Below are 21,615 nucleotides of genomic sequence, written 5' to 3'. Positions count from 1 at the left end.
TACAGAATTTTGCAATCGCCTTGATGCCCTTATGCATAAAATTATCCCAAAGTTTACCAAATCTACTAATTTTGCTAGCAGACCTCCTACACCTTGGTGGAACGAGATCTGTGAGCAAAGTGTTATTGCATCCTATAATGCTTTGAAACTGTATAAAAGAGATCCTACCATAGAAAATTATATAAGTTATAAAAAATTAGACGCATTGAAAAACAGAACTATTTCAGAACAAAAGAAAATTGGTTGGAATAATTTATGCCATTCTTTTAACAGAACTACCCCTATGAGCAAGATTTGGAATATGATTAAAATGTTTAAAGGTGTCAAGTCCAATATTAGATCATACAAGGACGAATTCATCACTCCATTTTTAGATAAGTTATCAGATAATAGTAATTTAAAGGATACTAGTACCCTACCTACCTACTTTAACATTAATAATAACAATAGCAATTCAAAGTTTTTAATGGAACCATTTACATGGCATGAATTCATAACTAGTCTACGATCCAGACGTAACACAAGTCCAGGTTTAGATAATTTTCCTTATATTGTAATCAAAGAGCTTCATGTATCTGCCCAGAAGTTATTTCTTGATGTTCTTAATATATTATGGCTTAATTTAATTATTCCTGAATCCTGGAAATCACAGTGTGTTATTCCAATACTTAAACCAGATAAATCTCCAGAACAGGCTAGTTCCTATCGCCCAATCTCCTTGTCATCTTGTCTCGGTAAATTATTTGAAAACATGATTAAAGTCCGTTTAGATTGGTTTGTGGAGGCTAATGGTATCATTCCATATTTGCAGTACGGCTTTCGTCGAGGGCGAAGTTGCGCTGATAGTTTCATTTCACTCATCTCCGACCTGAAAATGTCAAATAATTTAAAGTCACACACTGTTTGTGTTTTCCTTGATGTTCAAGGAGCGTTTGATAATGTTGACCCAACTATCCTAGTCAATATTATGTCCGATGTTGGTATCCCTGGCCGACTATGTCAGTGGATATATAATTTTTTAATCAATAGAACCTTATTTGTAAAATTTAATAATATTTTACATGGGCCTCGATCAACTTCTAAAGGCACTATGCAAGGTGCCACACTTTCACCATTATTGTACAATTTGTACACATGTGAAATTTGTAAATATGTTGATACTAGTAATGTAAGTATTCTCCAATTCGCAGATGACATTGTTATGTACAGTAGTAACCATAATTTGCAGATTGCCATAAATAACATAAATAGAGCTTTAGATCAATTAGGTGTGTATTATAACAATAGATTAAATTTAAATATAAATGCCACAAAAAGCAGCTTAATGATTTTTGGTGATGATGATCCAACTTGCAATATTATGTACAGTGGGGAGTCTATTGATAGAGTAAGATCCAAAAAATTCTTGGGTGTCATCATTGATCAAAAGCTGACCTTTGAAGAACATGTGAAATATATTTCTAAAAACAGTTTAAAAGGTATAAATGTGTTAAGATGTTTAGCTGGTGTCTCTTGGGGTGCTGATCCCAAGATTCTATCTGTTTTATATAAAGCTATAGTTAGGAGTCATTTTGATTATAGTGCTATGGCATATGTAAATAGTCCACATGCAAAAAAATTGGATATTCTGCAGAACAGGGCTCTGAGAATTATATCTGGAGCAATGTGCTCAACTCCAATAAGGGCCATGGAAGTTGAGACACATATAATGCCACTTATCTTAAGACGCCTAATGCTTGCTGAAAGATATTGCCTCAAGTTATTATATTCTAATAATACAAAATTAATAAACAAGATTTTACCTCATAGAGTTAATGTGTCTGGTTCCTTGGCAACTGGAGAGGGTCTTCTTCTTGGCAACTCTCCAATGTTGTTTCACATTTTTCTGGAAATTGAAAATAACTGTAGTAAAATTAGAAAGCAACATCCTTGGCCATGTTATTCCTCACACTACAGAAGCATTATGCAACCAATTAAAATACTAGACTCTGTTAAAAGTAATGTAGACATGTTACAATTCCTTTCGGATAATAATTACTACACTATTTATACTGATGGAAGCAAAGGTGTGGATTATGTGCGTAGTGCAATTTATGATCCTCAATGTAAATTTTCTCAGAGCTTTCTTCTGCAGAAAGTATGTACCATATTTACTGCAGAGGCATATGCAGTCTATCAGGCCCTTCTGCGAATTGGTAATGTAGATAATTGTAAATATTTTCTAATAATAAGTGATTCTTTAAGTTTGCTTCAAGGTTTGGAACATTTGAAAATTCATTTTAAAACTAATTTTATTTTATATGCGATTAAAGAATTGTTATTTAAGTGTCATCTTAAAAGAGTAGAAGTTTCATTTATGTGGGTTCCTTCTCACAAAGGAATCACTGGCAATGAAACAGCAGACAATGTTGCCTTCAAAGGCATAAATGCACTCGACGTTAGCGAGGCAATGTATATTCCTATGTCCGATTACTTGTCTTGTATAAATCTATCTGTAAATATGTTATGGGAACAAATGTGGAGTACAGATCAAGACCAAGGAAAAGGAAGATGGTACGGAAGCATTCAGGAAAATCTGCCTACAAGACCATGGTATAATAACCTGCAAAAAGCCAGTCGAGATTTTATCACTACTATAAACCGGTTGCGCTACGGACACAATGCTGCACCATCACACCTTGCCAGACTTGGATTGATACAAAACAATATCTGTACTTTCTGTGAAGCTGAAGAAGGAACCGTTAACCACCTTATATTTAAGTGTCAGAAGTTTCTTATTGACAGATTAGTGCTTGCCAGTGAACTAAATGAAGTGTTTAAAAATAATAGTGATTTTTCCTCCCGCCCGCCGCCGCTTAATAATCTACTAAAAGACAGTCAAACATATCAACCAATATACAAATACATTAAAAACACAGTGTTAAAACTTTAATAGTAGTGCAGTGTAATTAAAATAAAGACTTGGCTTAAAGGTCTCGTAACCAGGCCATAAAATCCAAAAAAAAAAAAAAAAAAAAAAATCAGACGGCCCGAGACAGTCGAAAAAATAAAAGGTAGAATCTCTTTTATAATTCATCTAATTTATCCGAATATTTATTGCTACTAGTTTCCTTGACTATTGTAAAATGCTTTTCTAATTAATTGTTTGGAAAACTATTCGTTCTTACTTAAGTTATGTAACAAATGTTTGAGGTTAAGTTCGTATATTTCAGATGCTGACTTCTTCGCTTTTCGGTGGTCTTCGGGCGGCGCGCGCCTCTGTGGTAATCACCCGCAACTTGGCGGCAGCCCAGAAGGCTTCAGACCCCATCCAGCAGTTGTTCCTTGACAAAATCAGGGAATACAAACAGAAGAGCGCGTAAGGATCTACCCTATCAGTTCTTATTGACCTTGCGATTTATATTGGTTCGTGGCTGTATCCGATTGTGGTGGGAATTGAAAATCAACACACTCTCTCTCAAAATTAACGATGTATTGTAATCATATCATGTGTAACTGTTTTGAAGAGGCACAGACATGAAACGAAGTGTGTAACTCTCGATTCGTGACTCAAATAATCAAGAAGAAGTATTGGTGCGTTCTTGATTAATTATATTATTTATTTTGTTTCTCTCCCCACTAGGAGACCAGGAACTATTACATTAAATTATAATCTTGATGAATAATGTTACTATAAATTAACATTAGTTGTTAAACTAATGTAGCAATAATTTTTTTAGGGTTCCGTACCCAAAGGGTAAAAACGGGACCCTATTACTAAGACTCCGCTGTCCGTCCGTCCGTCTGTCACCAGGCTGTATCTCACGAACCGTGATAGCTAGACAGTTGAAATTTTCACAGATGATGTATTTCTGTTGCCGCTATAACAACAAATACTAAAAACAGAATAAAATAAAGATTTAAGTGGGGCTCCCATACAACAAACGTGATTTTTGACCGAAGTTAAGCAACGTCGGGCGGGGTCAGTGCTTGGATGGGTGACCGTTTTTTTGCTTGTTTTGCTCTATTTTTTGTTGATGGTGCGGAACCCTCCGTGCGCGAGTCCGACTCGCACTTGGCCGGTTTTTTATAATCATAATAGTAAGTTAATATTAGATTTTTATCCAAGACAAGTTGCTAAAATAATGAAATTTCTTTGTCTTGTGAATAAACATTTATTTTCTCATAATTATAAATTTTATTTTCAGTGGTGGAAAACTGGTAGATCCCAGCCCAGCCATCGAGAAGGAACTGAAGACCGAACTGGAAAAGCTGGAGAAGCAGTATGGTGGCGGCTCCGGAGTGGACATGACCAAGTTCCCCGACTTCAAGTTCGAGGAGCCCAAGCTGGACCCCATCGATGAACAGGCAGCGGCCAAGAAGTGAACCAGTTAATCAGTAGACAATATAGTTATTTAATAAACGGTGGAATGTGAGTCTGCATGCGGCAATAGTACAGGAAATCAATGTGTTACTGTCAATAAAATCTGTGCAGGTTGTTATGCCTTGTTTTAATTGCTTAAACTCAGTTTTTATACCCCAGATGATAGTTTGTTTTGATTGCCAGAATAACTGCCCAATTTCTGTCATCTGCTCAGAAATTCAGAATCCATCATATAGACTGCTGCCAGTGCTGCCCTTTATATCTGGGCGCCCTAGGCCCGGGCCTACTAATTGTAAGCCTTAGGGCAAATCTGCCACTGTCTATGTGAAGTGTATTGTTGGTCTATTGGTGGTAAGACAACATTAATGTAGGGCCAAGTACATCCAATTTCAATTTTTCAACTATCATACTCGCCAACGACGCGCCACAGTCGCGTACATAGCCAAATTCCATTCAAGTTAGTACCAAGTGATTAAAACTTCATTCATTTATTCAATAGTGCACAACATAAAGTGCTATCTCGCGTGACTTGGGATTTTTTTCTTGGGACTTTCTTATATTATCTGGCCTGAGTTTGTGGACCGAATGGAGGGACAAAGAGCCCTTTGTTCAGCAGTGGGACACGGAAAAAAGGTAATAAAAAAGTGGTGAAACTACAGGTCTTTCTAACGCCTACACAGAAATGAATAGCAAACATCTGAGAATTCCAACTAAGAATAAAGTATTTTATAAGGCGCAAATGGGCGTTTTTTTTTGTTGTCCCCTACACTTTTTTTTCAAATTTGGGATTTTTTTATGTTATTTCTACTCAGAATCACGAGCTCTTTCTATCCTAATAGGAGAAAAAAAGTGTCCCAAAAGTTCTATACATTTTTCGATCTTTCCATTCCGCGACCGCCATACAAAGTCTATGAAAAACGGTGACGTAATGGAAATAAAAACCTTAGGACACTTTTTTTCTCCTATTAGGATAGAAAGAGCTCGTGATTCTGAGTAGAAATAACATAAAAAATCCCAAATTTGAAAAGTGTAGGGGACAACAAAAAAAAAACGCCCAAATACGAGGTACATATTCATATTATATGATATGATTAATATTTCTTGAGTTGAACTATTACGATTCCGTAATCTTGTTACCCGTGTAAATAATTACTTAGGTAATTAAATATTTGTTATAAAACTATTTTAATAAATATTACGAGTTTACAAGTAATATATCACTCCTGCAGCTCAAACAAAAGCGATACTCACACTTCGGTAATTATAAAACTGCCTAACTAGGTAAGTAGGTACTGTACGTTTAGGTACTTACTCAAAAAATATTATCTTTCATTTTCTTTGACAGTGTGATAAATAAAATAAAACAAGTTACATTGCTTTTTATAAAACACACTTTCAGGTTTTATTAAAAGCTAAGATATATATGTAGTTACGTGTTAATCTTTATGTTAACATATTTGATATCTTGCAAAAGAAAAGGAACACAATTAATGCATTAGACATGCTACGTACTACGTGCGTACTACTTATATACATACATACGAGGGGTGTTCAAAATATTCTCGGTATGAGAATGAAAACAAACAAGTACGAAAAGTTTGATATTTTTATTTTTCAATATACTCCCCCCCTATGTTCATACACCTAAAAGATCGATCAATTTTTTTTTTTAATCCCTCGTAAAAATATTTTTTATCTTTCGTGTAAAAATGCTCCTCCACTGCCGCCTTCAATGCTTCATCGTCAGAAAATTTATTTCCACGCAGATCCTTTTTAAGATTGGGGAGCAAAAAGAAGTCGCTGAGGGCTAAGTCCGGACTATACGGTGGGTGAGTAACAGTTTTAAACCCACATTCAACAATAGCTGCCTTGGCAATATGAGCAGTATGGACGGGGGCGTTGTCATGCAGAAGCAGAATACCTTTGGTTAACTTTCCTCGCCTCTTTTCTTTAATTACATCCTTTAATTGACGTGGAATGTTAGCGTAGTACTGTCCTGTGATATTTACACCTTTTTCTTTATAATCGATTAGTAATACTCCTTCACAATCCCAAAATATCGTGGCCATGATCTTGCCAGCTGAAGGGATGACCTTGAACTTCTTGGGATGAGCTGAACCCTTAATGTGCCACTGCATGGACTCTTGTTTACTCTCTGGGTCATAATGATGAACCTAGGTTTCATCTCCAGTAACTATTCTTTGCAGCACCTCATCAGGATTTTCACCGCACAGGTCAATAAAATCGGAACAACAAGCTACACGCATGTCTTTTTGAAGCCGAGTCAGCATTCGCGGAACCCATCTTGCACTTACTTTTGACATATTAAGATGGTCATGTATAATATCATGTACGGTACCAATAGAGAGATTGGTTACTTGTGCTATAGATTTTACCTTCACTCGACCATCTTCCAATATAAGTTTTTCCACTTTATCAATATTTTCTTGTGAAGTAGCTACTACAGGCCGGCCAGGTCTAGGGTCATCTTCAATACTCTCCCTTCCGCGTTTAAACTCGCTTGACCACTTTTGAATGGTAGATAAAGAAGGAGCAGACTCACGGTAAACACAATCCATTTCCTCTTTTATGGTTTTTTGATTTTTACCCTGTTTTGTCAAGAATTTTATCACGCATCGATGTTCTAATTTAGTTAACATTGTCAATTCGCACATGATGTTCATGTTTGTTCAGCAATTGCAGAAAAACAAAAGACCATCTCGGTTCGAATTATACTTTTTTTTAATGTCAATGAATAAACCTTAGCGGCCAGTAACGAAAGAAATTTTAGAAGAGGTCGTAAGATATCAATACCGAGAATATTTTGAACGCCCCTCGTATGAATATTATGGAGCTGATGGCCGCAGCGTTTCAGTCGTTAAGTGCTTTTCTATGGCAATTGGCAAATGTACTCATTCAAGGACCCGTCCCGTCCCCGAGGTTGAGTCGCGGAAAAATACGCGTCTAATGTATATATAATAATATACTTGCCCTTAGTCATATAATCTATTCTATACCTACTTGCATTTAAGTCTTGGAGTTATACAGTGTGTGGCCTATAACGCGGGAGAATAATTAAAACGTAGATTCTACTCCTCAAACTAGACAATGTTTGTTCAGCAACTTTTAAAAATAACTTGTGGTTTGTATTTTAAAACACTTTAAAATTTAATCGAACACGCAATGTATCACGAAATTGATTATGCCTGTACGGTGACAAGACTGACGGGCGATGTCAATTAGACGGAATTTAAAGTACATTGAAAATATTATTTAGTTTGTTTGAAAAAGGGACAATTTTAAGACTACATAATTTCAAAAAGTTGTCGAACAAAAGTTTTATTGTTTGAGTAGTAGAATCTACGTTTTAATTATTCTCCCGCGTTATAGGCCACACACTGTATAAATGGACGGCCTTTTCAGAGCGGTGCCCGGCTTGATTGTTTTCAAGCTGGTAAATCGTAGGTATGGAACCTGGTCACATGCGCGTTGCTAATTTAAGCAACAACGGTTGCACTCCGGGAGTGCCGATAGAAGTGAAAACTCACCTCACTATGTTACCGACGCCCGGTAACACGATACATACGTTTACCGGAGGTATTCTATTTATTTATTATATATTATTATCATTCTCAAATAAGATCACACTTTTTCAATCACATGTTTATTTACATACTGCCATGACAACGCCAAATAAAAGAGTCTTGAAAAGGAGTCCGCAACATAAATGTCAAATAACATTGAGTTTTTCTTTATTGATTTAAATGCCATTTAAATTATGAGTGGCCACCTTACGGGGCTTACGGTCACGTGATCGCCTTACGCTGTCTCGAGTTTATCATTTTTTCCCCACCTCAAAAAGTGCCCAGCGCCGCTAAAGAAGTTTTCACTTCAATTTTTTTTATTTTATTAAGGACCCTAATGTGACCCTAATGAACCTTACAGTTAGGTACTGTAAGTTGCAGAGAGACTTTATCTTCCTGAAAGTCCTGAAATTAGGTAATTCTGTAACGGTCAGACAATTTTGTAAATAAATGTTTATCAAACTTTAAAAATTAAATAACGTGTAGGCTCCTTTACCTCCACCTATCTTCTTAAGTTAAAGGGAAATATTTTTTATGAGATGTTGAAGACAATTAAAGTTATGTTAAGTAAGTAGTCAACTTTCACACTTGTTTTGTCCTAAGTATATAAGGACATCCATAACGCATCTCCTGTCCACAGGTATCCACGGCACATCCACCGGTTATCTCAACAAGATCCATCGGAACTGCGTACAATAATGCTCGAGTTCGCCTCGCCTCTCGCGACTCGCGAGTCCGCGACGCGCCTTTGACAAGAGCGGCCGTGTCCGCGCACTAACATTAAGGTTAGTCAACTAAACCATGTCTGCGGGCTTCGTGGGGTCTACCAAGAGCTTCCCCTTCTCGTTCGATACGGATGTTGAGGAGGAGGAGTCGGGGAGAACGACTCCTCATTTGAATAAACGTACAGGTAGGTTTTGTCTTTTGTTTACAATCGGACGCTTGCTGTTTGCACGGAGAACGGTGAACGAAGGCTTAGGTAGGTTATATGTATGTGTCATGTATAGAGTGATAAGTATCTAACATTCATGATTTAATTGCAACATCATTTATTTCATGCAATGTGTACCTATTTTGGATAGTTTAGGTATATGTAATTGGGTATAAAATGTATAATGTAGATATATATAACCTTCGTGTACCTACTTGCGACCGTCTTTATGACACGTTCGTTTGTTCATGTGTTAACTGTTTCAAAAACAGGACACTGCATTTAGGTATGATTTATTATATTTAAACCAAGTTACAATTTTGTCTTATTTCCTACTATTGCTTAACAATAATTTTGAATGGTATGCGCTAGTTTGGAACATCTAGTTGCTAAAAATCCTAATCGACGAGCGAGTTAGCACTCTCGTTCTAAACAAGTAATATTTGGTCGTAAAAATAGTATCCTATATTCATGTATTTGGCGGAATATTGATTGATAAACAATCCTTTGTTAGGTACCATTAAAACTCCATTAATGTAGCCAAGTATTTGAGAATCTTTCTTAGTACCTATTGTATTTACTCATACATTCCTCAGGTTACAATAAACTTAACACGAAAATGGACACCAACATCATACTATGTTCAATCGTGTCATCAGACCACTTCGCCCGACACCCCATCGTTATAACCCGACCTATTCTGAACGTCCTTTCTTCAGTTATCCTGTTCGGGATTCGGGTACGTTCAGTTATGCCGGGTTGCCGGATCGATATCAGCTGACTGGCGCGCCAACAAGCAGGCTACCGCATAGCTACATAGCAACACATATACCATATTTATATACCTAGCTGTGTTGAGCAGTGTGTTGAGGGGTCAATCGCTGTTCGAGATTGTTGATGTTACTCTTTGGTTTATGTAGATGTAGATGTATTAGAGTGGTTACAACATGACCAGCGGGCTCTGCACGGTTCCATTTTTATCGACTATCACTATGCCCGTCACTTTCGCACTTACATACTTGTTAGAACGTGACAGGCATGGTGATAAACGATAAAAATGCGACCGTGCTACTAGGGCTGGCCAATTACATTCAAGTTGGGTACATTGGGTCCTTTTTTAGGGTTCCGTAGCCAAATGGCAAAAAACGGAACCCTTATAGATTCGTCATGTCAATCAATCTTTGGGTGTTATGGCTCCATCGATATTGTCGATGATTCCGCCAACGTCAAGGTTTAGGAAGGCACGTGCTTTATGAAGACAATTGGCCGGTGAATATCCACGACGCAGTTCACTCAGATGAGAATCGAATGTAGATCTACCTACCTACAACCAGGACAAAACAAACATACATTATTAAAACTAACTACTACAAATACAAGTTATTGTTTTTTATGTGTTTAGCTAAGATGTCTGTCTGTCTGTCTGTCCGTCTGTCCGTCTGTCTGTCCGTCCGTATGTCACAGCCACTTTTCTCCGAAACTATAAGAACTATACTGTTAAAACTTGGTAAGTAGATGTATTCTGTGAACCGCATTAAGATTTTCACACAAAAATAGAAAAAAAAAAAACAATAAATTTTTGGGGTTCTCCATACTTCGAACTGAAATTCAAAAATTTTTTTTTCATCAAACCCATACGTGTGGGGTATCTATAGATAGGTCTTCAAAAATGATATTGAGGTTTCTAATATCATTTTTTTCTAAACTGAATAGTTTGCGCGAGAGACACTTCCAAAGTGGTAAAATGTGTGTCCCCCCCCTGTAACTTCTAAAATAAGAGAATGATAAAACTAAAAAAAATATATGATGTACATTACCATGTAAACTTCCACCGAAAATTGGTTTGAACGAGATCTAGTCGAACGAGCGAGCGAAGCGAAGCGAAGTTCTTACATTCGACTTTGAACACGCGGCTGGCTAGCGGCACGTCTCGGCATTTCGATGTTTTTAAGCTGAACTGTCAGAAGATAGTTTGATACTCAATAACTTAAGTAAATTTGTTCTAATCGAACGAGCGAGCGAAGCGAAGCGAAGTTCTTACATTCGACTTTGAACACACGGCTGGCTAGGGGCACGTCCCGGCATTTCAATGTTTTTAAGCTGAACTTTCAGAGGAGAGTTTGATACTCAATAACTTAAGTAAATTTATTCTAATTTAAATGAAATTGGGTGAACGTATAGTCGAGGGCATTATATTTTAGTCATTAAATTTTGAGCTGGCTTGAACAAGAGGTTATTGAGCTAGAAGAGCTTAAAATGCTAAAAAGCCATTTGTGAGGGGTCTTGCTATTCTGGTCATGTTAATTGCAAGAAAGTATGGTCGAGTTTGGTATCAAATGAAAGTGCTCGGTTTACACATTTATAATATTGTTTTTTTAAAGATTTTTTTTTAATTATGACAATTTTGGAATCCAAGATGGCGGCCATGCACTGTCATTAAATCGTAATGGATATCATTTTATAGGTTTTAGGGGGCGCAGATTTCGAAAATGATGATCAATTTGGATTCCAAAATGGCGGCCATGCACTCCATGCAGTATGTCATAAAAGTCGTCATGGATATCGTTTTATAGGTTTTAGGAGGCGCAGATTTCGAAAATGATGACCATTTTGGATTCCAAGATGGCGGCCATCCAGTATGTCATAAAAGTCGTCATGGATGTCGTTTTATAGGTATTAGGGGGCGCAGATTCCGAAAATGATGACCATTTTGGATTCCAAAATGGCGACCATGCAGTATGTCATTAAAGTCGTCATGGATGTCGTTTTATAGGTTTTGAGGGGCGCAGATTTCGAAAATGATGACCATTTTGGATTCCAAAATGGCGGCCATGCACTATGTCATAAAAGTCGTCATGGATGTCGTTTTATATGTTTTAGGGGGCACAGATTTCGAAAATGATGACCATTTTAGATTCCAAGATGGCGGCCATGCACTATGTCATAAAAGTCGTCATGGATGTCGTTTTATAGGTTTTAGGGAGCGCAGATTTCGAAAAAGATGACCATTTTGAAATCCAAAATGGCGGCCATGCAGTATGTCATAAAAGTCGTCATGGATGTCGTTTTATAGGTTTTAGGGGGCGCAGGTTTCGAAAATGATGACCATTTTGAAATCCAAAATGGCGGCCATGCACTATGTCATAAAAGTCGTCATGGATGGCGTTTTATAGGTTTTAGGGGGCGCAGATTTCGAAAATGATGACCATTTTGAATTCCAAGATGGCTGCCATGCAGTATGTCATAACAGTCGTCATGGATGTCGTTTTATAGGTTATAGGGGGCGCAAGTTTCGAAAATGATGACCATTTTGGAATCCAAAATGGCGGCCATGCACTATGTCATAAAAGTCGTCATGGATGTCGTTTTATAGGTTTTAGGATGCCCCGATTTCGAAAATGATGACCATTTTGAAATCCAAAAAGACGGCCATGCAGTATGTCATAAAAGTCGTCATGGATGTCGTTTTATAGGTTTTAGGGGGCGCAGATTTCGAAAATCATGACCATTTTGGATTCCAAGATGGCGGCCATGCAGTATTTCATAAAAGTCGTCATGGATGTCGTTTTATAGATTATAGGGGGCGCAGATTTCGAAAATGATGACCATTTTGGATTCCAAAATGGCGGACTTGCACTATGAAATAAAAGTCGTCATGGATGTCGTTTTATAGGTTTTAGGGGGCCCCGATTTCGAAAATGATGACCATTTTGCAATCCAAAATGACGGCCATGCAGTATGTCATAAAAGTCGTCATGGTTGTCGTTTTATAGGTTTTAGGGGGCGCAGATTTCGAAAATGATGACCATTTTGGATTCCAAGATGGCGGCCATGCAGTATTTTATAAAAGTCGTCATGGATGTCGTTTTATAGATTATAGGGGGCGCAGATTTCGAAAATGATGACTATTTTGGAATCCAAGATGGCGGCTATGCACTGTGTCATAAAAGTCGTCATGGATGTCGTTTTATAGATTTTGGGGGGCGCAGATTTCGAAAATTATGACCATTTTGGATTCCAAAATATCGGCCATGCACTATGTCATAAAAGTCGTCAAGGATGTCGTTTTATAGGTCATGGTCATCATATTCGAAATCTGCGCACCTGTTTCAAATAAGATATAGATGCATCCTAGTAAGTCAACTATCGAAATGTACTTTTGATAGTAGTAGTACGAAATGTAATCTGAAAGGAATCAAGTAATGCATTCCTGTAATGAGGAATCGACATTGATTCCAATTACTAGTAATTGTGTACAATAAAGTGATTACTACTACTACTACTACTAATTGTAATATTCGAGAAATTGATTCCTGATTCCTCAAATGGAATTGTACTTAGTAATTCGGTATTGTTACATTACAAAGTACCTAATCTGGGAATCGGTAATCAGATTAAAAAGTAATGATTAACAATGTTAATTTATATGCATGTTAGTCTTAAGTATGTTGCTGTGCCCTTGCAGGGTGTCACATGTAAACCCACCTACTCATAAGCTCCACCTAATAATGTGTAATGTGATATGCAATAAACATTTTGAATTTGAATTTGAATTTGAATTTAATTTCAAGTAATCGTGGAATCAGGATTCAATTACGAAATGCCCATCTAGGACTAAGTAGCACTGCTTTCAATTGATCTTTTTGACGAACCGCGAGTTCTCAGTTCGGGGCGAACTACTAGTTTAAATGAAATTGGGTAAACGTGTAGTCGAGGGCATTATACTTTAGTCATTAAATTATGAGCAGGCCCGATCAAGAGGTTATTGAGCTAGAAGAGCTTAGAAGGCCAAAAAGCTGTTTGTGAGGGGTCTTGTTATTCTGGTCAATTTTTTGCAAGAAACATGGTCGAGTTTAGTATCAAATGAAAGTGCTCGACTTACACTTTTATAATATCGTTTTTAAATTTACCATTTTGAAATAATTAGCAAGATAAAAATAAAATAGAATAAACATAATATATGTATGTGACATTTGACAAGAAATATTTCGGCTTAGCACAGATACAGTGTATTTTAATCTCTATGGTGGTGACTTAAATCCAGGGGAGGGACAGCCGTATACGAAGCCCTTTATTCGAAAAAATAGCGCCATCTATATTACTTAACGCTAAACTTGTAAATGGCGCTTCAAAATGTTTTTTTTTTAATTAAAAATGGGCTTACTCATGGCCACAGACTAGCCGAGGCGAAGACGTGGCCTACGATGGAGCGAGTCTGCCCAGAAGGTGCCTGTTCACCCTTGATTTGAAGGTTGCCGGGTTACGAGCTCGGAAATATAGACGCCGGCAAGGAATTCCATTCCTTGGCAGTGCGCATAAGGAAAGAGGAAGCAAAGCGCTTCGTGCGGATTCGTGGAATATCTACCAAGTAAGGATGGAAACCGGCCGTGCGTCTAAAAGTCCGATGGTAGAATGGGGACGGTGGAATAAGCTCGTGTAGCTCTTGAGCACACTCCCCGAAGTGCAATCTGTAGAACACCGATAGACTGGCGACTTTCCGCCGATGGGCCAAAGACTGAAGCTTACCCGTTAGCTTCTTGTCACCAATCATCCTCCTGGCTCTGCGCTCCACTGAGTCTAAAGCGGCGAGTTGGTATTTAGCTGAGCCGTCCCACAGGTGGCTGCAATACTCCATACACGATCGGACTTGAGCTTTATAAAGTGTTAGAAGCTGTCCAGGTGTGAAGTATCGCTTCACCTTATTTAGGACGCCCAGCTTTCTGGCCGCAGTCTGTGCTTTAGATTCAATGAAGGTGCAGAAGTTGAGGACTGAACTCAACTCCACGCCGAGGAGTTCCAGGCTGTCAGTAATAGGTACAGATGCACCTCGGAAAGAAGGAGTTGATGCAAAAAAGCAAATCTTGTCAGTAGAAAAAGGCGCGATACTCAAATTTTCTATGAGACCATATGCCTTCGCGCCTACATTTTTTCTACTGACAAGATCTGCTTGGCCAACTATATATACATATTAATCTTTGCTTAAATCAATCAGTTAAAGGCTCCACAGACCTTGCAATAAATCCACGCGATATTTGATCCATTGCCGCCTATAGAGCGACATAAAATAGTAGAAATTAAATAAAATGGAACTCAAAAATGTCCATACTAAATTGTTGTCATGTGTAAGCATTTTACGTCAAAAATGTGACAGGTACGTAGAAAGTGGCGCCCTCATTTATTTTCTATTATTTTATGTCGCACTATACGAGTACCTAAGTAGGTGCAACAAAGTCAATCGCTATATAATTTACAGTACATATGGGGCTACTTTTCCGCACTAGTGCGTAAAATAGCACTTTTCGTGCGTATGTCGAAACTTTAAAGTGCCATATGTACTGTAAAACGTTGTTCGATACACGTGCGAATAGGTAATTCGCAACTCGTGTCGATTTAAAACACTCCCTTCGGTCGTGTTTTAATTTATCGCCACTCGTTTCGAATTTCCTCTTTTTCGCACTTGTATCGAAAATAACTATTTTGGTTAACCGCGAGTTCTCAGTTCGGGGCGAACTACTAGTAAGTAGTTTTTTTTTAATACGTCATAAATCGCCTAAATACGGAACCCTTCATGGGCGAGTCCGACTCGCACTTGGCCGCTTTTTTTAAATCAAAAATTAAGACAAGTGTCTTAGTAATAAACTAAGTAAGACGAGTATGGCAACTAATACCTACCATTTAATACCTAAATATTCTATTTATGCAAATATCTAGACCAATATTTAATTATATACTAGCGCGAGCGTCGTCTTCGTCTGTGTCCTTCCTAGGGCCTCAAGCAACATACTTCCATAGGTAGGGGAGATGCGTGTATAATGATCCCTCAAAGTGAAATGATCCCCCCTCTTATCTAAGCAACTACTGATGCCATCTATCTAAATATGCATTAAACGTCTTCCCCGTGACCCCGCCAGTTGCCTCTTAAAATGTCATGGCGCCATGGCGGTATGAGCACGTAGCGTGATTTTATTAGAAAATAATTAAAACATTTACGTCTAATCTACGGTAGCCTATTTTCCGAATTCCATTACTTTTAGCATGTTGCGTTTTATTCAAATTATGTTTCACTGTCGGATCTTAATGATGTTTATTTATACTTTAAGGATGTTTATACCGAAGCAAGTTGAATTTGAAAGTTATATTTTTGTCGATATTTCAAATTTGGTGTTTCAGGTCAAATGATCCCTTTTCGTAGGCGTAAAATATAGGTAATCCCTGGAATCATTTTACCCCCTAAGTAATTTACTATGAGCATTTCCTGTACAAACCATAACATATCATGTCGCGAATTTATGTGCGCAAAGCCACTTACTTCCGAAAAAATGACCTTAGGAAGAAATGCTAAGGGCTCTTAATGCGATTAAATTATGGATTTCCTTTTAAAATAGCAAGCAAAATCTGTGCCCCTGACGGCGTTAAAAACAAGGCCAAAATAGAATAAAATAGCACTCATCTTCTGAAAATAAAGAAACGCTGGAATAGACTGACTTAAATGATTAAGACGAAGAAATCTTGATATTACAAAGGAATCATCTGTGATTATTTTAACTCTACCCTAGGGATCGTTTTATACATACTCGTACCTATGTATAAAATGATCCTTTAGAAAACATAACATAATTATTTAAATATATACAAAAACACGAGAAATAAGTATGCAGTTACTTAGTTAAGTAAATGGACTATTATCATCAGGCCTCGGAGTATTTTTAGCACGGTAAGACTAAGGAGAGCTATGGAGTCTTTGTTAACATTAAAATTAAATTCATACTCATACTCATCCTCATTAATTAAGTTCGTCCGAATCGTTTTATAAATACTTAGACTACTTATATGTAATTAATTCTGTTTACATATATTTAATTAAATGTTATATTATAAAAAAGTAATAATATGTATATGTGTATGTTAATATTATTATATTACCCATATTGCAGTGTCATCGCTCCAATATTTTATTTAAGTACTTAACGTACCTACATACTATAATTACTGTTAAGATAAGGAACTATACGTTGTCACTGGCCGCTATAGATAATGCACTTTTTCTACTCCAGCACTTAAATGTGTCAATTAAATGACTGACAGTGATATCTAAAGCAATGTCATTTGAATGCTTTGTCTATAGGCTCATAAGATGACTGCTAGCAGTCATCTTATAAGTATAATACAACTGCTTTATTTTTTTTAAAGATACAAGTTCCGATCATCTTGATTGAAAGAGGTATGTTTTCATTTACAATAATAACTCTTTTTTTTTTTAAATAATAACTCAATTTTTTTTAAATAATAACTCTTTTTTTTTAATAATCTCTTTTTTTTTAATAATAACTCTTTTTTTTTTTTTTTTTTTTTTTTTTTTTTTGCTGCAGCTGTCATAGAAAAAGTAATGTATGCAACAGCTCATAATTGGTTCTTAAAATTCTCGGGTCTTTTTTTACAAAACTCGACTACGTCTCGTTTTGTAACTTCGACCCTTGAATTTTAAGAACCCTTATTATATCACTGTTGCATAAACTACTATAATGACATCATATGTCATGTATCAACATATTAAGACGTATGATTTGTTACTTCAATATATTCATTTAAGGCAAATTTCGGAATAAATTGCTGATTTCATTATGACGGATCCACAAATATCTGAAATTTTGCACTGGATTGAACCGTACAAAGATCTTATATACGATCACGAAAAATGTGTAGTAATGTGTGTGTCTTGTGACGTACATCTCACGCAATTAAGACACACTTTTATATTAAAGCATGTCAACAGCATTCTACACAATACAAAATCTCGCCAACGTTCTTCGTTTATACAGCGCTGGATAGAACCCTATCACAGAATAACTAATAGTACTACCGTACAGAAAATTCACTCCTTCACGAAAGGCAGTTTTAGGTATAAAATTATACCTATATCGCCGCCTGCAAGCAAAATTGAAACTTATAACCGCGCACGAACCGTGAATGTTCTTTGCGCGCCGCAGTTTTATGACCATCGGCACGGGGTTATCACTTGACAAGTTTTTGTACCTATACCTACTGATTTATTATTTTAAGATAAATATGTAGGAATTCGAAACGTTCATTCTGTAAACATATTTTTTTTATTCGGAGATAGTATGTCTGATTCTCACGGAAGTAGGTATGCCACAGCCGTATTCCTTTGAAAATATGTCGGTCAGTTCCTAATAAACAACCAATATTCAATAAATGTAGGATGTTTATTTTAGCTATTAGGTACTAAGACATCCGTAAACAGAACAATATGTTTTATACGGATTAGATCGAGATTTAGGTTTCGAAGCCATTATGTCCACCGTCTTTTTCAATATTGCGCGAGCGCCACGTGACACGACTATCGTGCGAGCCGAGCGGCAGCCCACTGCCTTACGCCCGTCCGTTGGGCGCGCCGGCCAAATGTACCTAAACTGCGGAGTGACACCCCCCTGACCCTATGAAGAGTTAGAGTATAATACCGATCAAGCAGTTATATACTGCACTGTGTGTGAAAGTTCTAAATATGTGTATGAGTAAATCAGATGTCACATTATGTCATGAATATATAGTTACGTATTTCGTTATTGTGATGATCGCTGATATTTATTAGGTCTAGAGCTGTACATAATTTACTTGTACTTAATTAATGAGGATGAGTATGAGTATGAACTTAATTTTAATGTTAACAAAGACTCCATAGCTCTCCTTAGTCTTACCGTGCTAAAAAAACTCCGAGGCCTGATTATCATAAAGACCTAAATCTTGTGTTTTTGTCTCCAACTGTGAACACAGTAAAGTTTCTCCCTTAAGGGGATCATTATCCCCACATCTCCCCTACCAAATTTCATCTACATCGGTTTAGCAGTTTAAGCATGAAGAGTTAACAGACAGTTATTTTCGCATTGTCTTTCAGTCTACATCTTGCCAATCCCATTGCTCGTGTATAAATTACAGGCGCTTCTAGGTATCTCGTAAATTTTAGAGAATCGATCAATTATCGATATAGATTTTTTACCGAATTATTGTCTTTATCGATTTCATCAAAATCTTTACAACCGGTCAGTTTAAAGAATTCATTTGCAAAATTCAATATTCAAATAACTAACTACTTATTGGACTAAGTATTAATATAATCTAGCTAGAATGTATGACCCAGTTACTTATGCAAACTGGTGCCTATAACAAGATAATGTACGAGTAGATAGGAGAGTCCGTTTATGGTGAAGCACTTAAGACTAATCTAATCTATTCTAGGATATAACGCAAGCCGTGACGGACAGATAACCATTGCACCTGTCAACATTTATTTTAGGTTTAGATACACTTGAAGATACCTAATCTAAAATTTACATAGCGTTTTTTATCGTCAACCGCCATTGATGTGGTATGTTCGAGCAAACATAATGTACAATAATGATACAACACAATGCCTGTACTTACCTACTTATAGCATAGGTACTTAGGTATAAAGTGCACATACTACATACATCTATAGTACCTATATGTACAGTCACTTGCAATCATATATTATCTTGCGTAACATAACGCACAAAAATATCGGATACCTGAAATCTCTGAATCTGATCTTAATGAATGAATGAATGAATGAAATTAATTTATTCCAGAAATATTCCATATGTGATTAAAATATCTAAAATCTCTTATAATAACTTGATAAGTAATTAAGGACCTATTTTGGCTCTAAAAATAATTTACCTCTATTAGAATTAGAAAACACATGTGACATGACACATAAATAAACCGACTTATTTTTAGCCATGTTTCGGATATTGGCTACTACGCGGTATGAGGATAAAATCGTATAAAAACAAAAGCATAAAAGAAAACGAAGAACCAGTTCTAGACTAGCTTTAGATCTAGCATTATCTAGCCTACGGAAAAAGACACAGGAGACCCGAAACCCTGGCCCTTAACAGGCACATGCGAGATTAGAAAGCCGTGTAAGAGTCATAGATATAAAATTAATCAGTGGTACGAGTAACTAAGTCAGTGTTTGGCCTACAGTTACACGAATCGTACAGTCACGCTCAGTTGAACCAATTAGGGTTCTAGCTTTATTGGATATTCCAATAGCGTAAGTATTGAACAACCAATTTAACTAGGACCCTACATGGTTCAACAACGGAGCGTGACCGTACGGAGCCCCGCTAAAACCATTGAGGAACTGAAATACGACAAGTACTTACAAAACCTCTTTCGCTTATTATCATAGGTCTAAGACACGGTCACCTACCTGTAATTTTTTTTTGGTTCCATACAAGCTTTTGAGCCTCAATACGAATGGGATCGATTGGCATCAAAAAAAAAGTTTGACAAAAATGACCTTTTTCTCGCAACCTGTATGTTTTTTCCAAAATCTGTAAAAGCCAAGATTCATTAATTTGAAATCGAGGGAAGGTCTTCTAAGACCGTTTTCTCGTAGCAGCACGGGATCTGGTAGCTGCCCTCACTAACCCAAAAAGAAAATCCACCCTGTGTAGGGTTACCAGATGACAGGAATTTTCCTGACATGTCAGGAATTTTGGCCTTTTGTCAGGAATGGGGACGGAACACGAAAATGTCAGGATTTTTTTGAATTGATAGACTTTATTATAAAGTACCTTTTTATTTACGTAAATTAACCAAAACATTGTAAAAAAATAATAAGTAAATGAGATCCACTCAACTTATCAATAACTTCATAACTATTAATTAACAAATCTGTAATCAAGCATCCATATACATGACGCGCGCGGCTCGGCTCAATCCGATGGCCATCGCCAACGGCTAGAGACCCCCCCCCCCCCCCTTGGTCGTCGTGAAAAATATGAATGTCAGGAAAAATATTCGGAAATCAGGAATTTTGTCAGGAAATTCTGAATTTGTATCTGGTAACCCTAACCCTGTATATCTATTGTACCGCCACTCAAAGACCATAATCTTGTTATCTTATCTGCTTATTGTGACAGTAGATACTTAGATAGTCTTATTTGCGGCAGCCTTAACTTAACCGTATATCAGATACATTGTATTTAAATTCCAAATACGCAGTTACAAATTGGGGAAGGTGACGCGACCCTCCATGTTTTCAAGTTGTCACTGAAGATTGACTTATGTAAGTATGTATCGTTTAACAACGTTGAGTATTACAAATTTTATCCGGTTGTGGGCCTTTTGCCTACTCGTACTTCTCACAGATAACCGGAAAACGTCATGAAAATGTACGGTAACACAATGGTAACACACTGCAAAAATGTCTACACCGTGTACACAATAGTGGTGGAAAGTTTTTAAGACACAACGCAAAAAAAAATGACCTAATCAATAATCGAGTATTTTTACTGAATAAAAATGTTGTATAATCAACCCGTAATCCAAAGCGTGAATTTTTTAAATGTCATTACATTACATAAAATTGTTGATAGATAGCTAATAAGTAACTATGATCGTAGAAAATGCCGGACTAGTCTAGAACAGTGTTTGGAAGTGGGATTAAAACATGGCGGCACATTTCCCTGAGTAATCACGGAGCCGTATATCATCACCCACTAGGTCGTTCTGGCTTGTCTCCAACAGGGCCCAAGAGATGTATTTAATCCTCTTGGAAAATATCATTTTTTTATTTGATGGTTGCCGTTCAACATGAATGCCGTTCTGAGTAGAATAAAACTTCAAATTTTTTTCACATATTCCCGCTCTAGTTAAAGATTTAAGACACCTTTAGCAAACGCCCCGTC

The 21,615-nt window shown here is 36.9% G+C and overlaps 2 protein-coding genes and 1 long non-coding RNA gene across 5 annotated transcripts in view; 2 read left to right on the top strand and 1 right to left on the bottom strand.

The window, feature by feature from the left end:
• Positions 1–740: 740 nt before the first annotated feature.
• Positions 741–3,005, bottom strand: LOC134655858 (uncharacterized). 2 transcript variants are annotated; one of them, XR_010097468.1, is made up of 3 exons: positions 2,603–3,005; positions 1,803–1,885; positions 741–868 (listed from the first exon to the last, which is right to left on the bottom strand). It is a non-coding gene; the product is annotated as an uncharacterized LOC134655858 (long non-coding RNA). The 2 variants fall into 2 exon arrangements; XR_010097467.1 differs by having other exon boundaries at positions 2,632–3,002.
• A 15-nt stretch (positions 3,006–3,020) lies between these two features.
• LOC134655857 (ATP synthase-coupling factor 6, mitochondrial) lies at positions 3,021–4,481 on the top strand. Its single transcript, XM_063511347.1, has 3 exons — positions 3,021–3,053; positions 3,213–3,358; positions 4,188–4,481. The coding sequence occupies exons 2-3, from the start codon at positions 3,213–3,215 to the stop codon at positions 4,363–4,365; spliced, it is 324 nt and encodes a 107-aa protein (XP_063367417.1). The 5' UTR covers positions 3,021–3,053; the 3' UTR covers positions 4,366–4,481.
• A 4,193-nt stretch (positions 4,482–8,674) lies between these two features.
• Positions 8,675–21,615, top strand: part of LOC134655803 (AMP deaminase 2-like) — a 66,264-nt gene continuing 53,323 nt past the window's right edge. For both annotated transcript variants that reach the window (XM_063511272.1, XM_063511273.1), the window contains exon 1: positions 8,675–8,857. In XM_063511272.1, coding sequence (XP_063367342.1) covers positions 8,749–8,857 — 109 coding nt within the window. In that variant the 5' untranslated portion in view covers positions 8,675–8,748. The remainder of the gene's footprint in view (positions 8,858–21,615) is intronic.

This window comes from Cydia amplana, chromosome 17 (genome assembly GCF_948474715.1).
Source record: "Cydia amplana chromosome 17, ilCydAmpl1.1, whole genome shotgun sequence".
NCBI lineage: Eukaryota > Metazoa > Arthropoda > Insecta > Lepidoptera > Tortricidae > Cydia > Cydia amplana.
Note: the sequence above shows the minus strand (reverse complement) of the source record. Positions and strands in the feature narration are given on the sequence as shown.

Excerpts from the sequence above, each read along its gene's own strand:
- LOC134655857 (XM_063511347.1), top strand. The coding sequence starts at position 3,213 with ATGCTGACTTCTTCGCTTTTCGGTGGTCTTCGGGCGGCGCGCGCCTCT. Across the intron at positions 3,359-4,187 it reads GAATACAAACAGAAGAGCGC|TGGTGGAAAACTGGTAGATC; the intron begins GTAAGGATCTAC and ends TTTTATTTTCAG.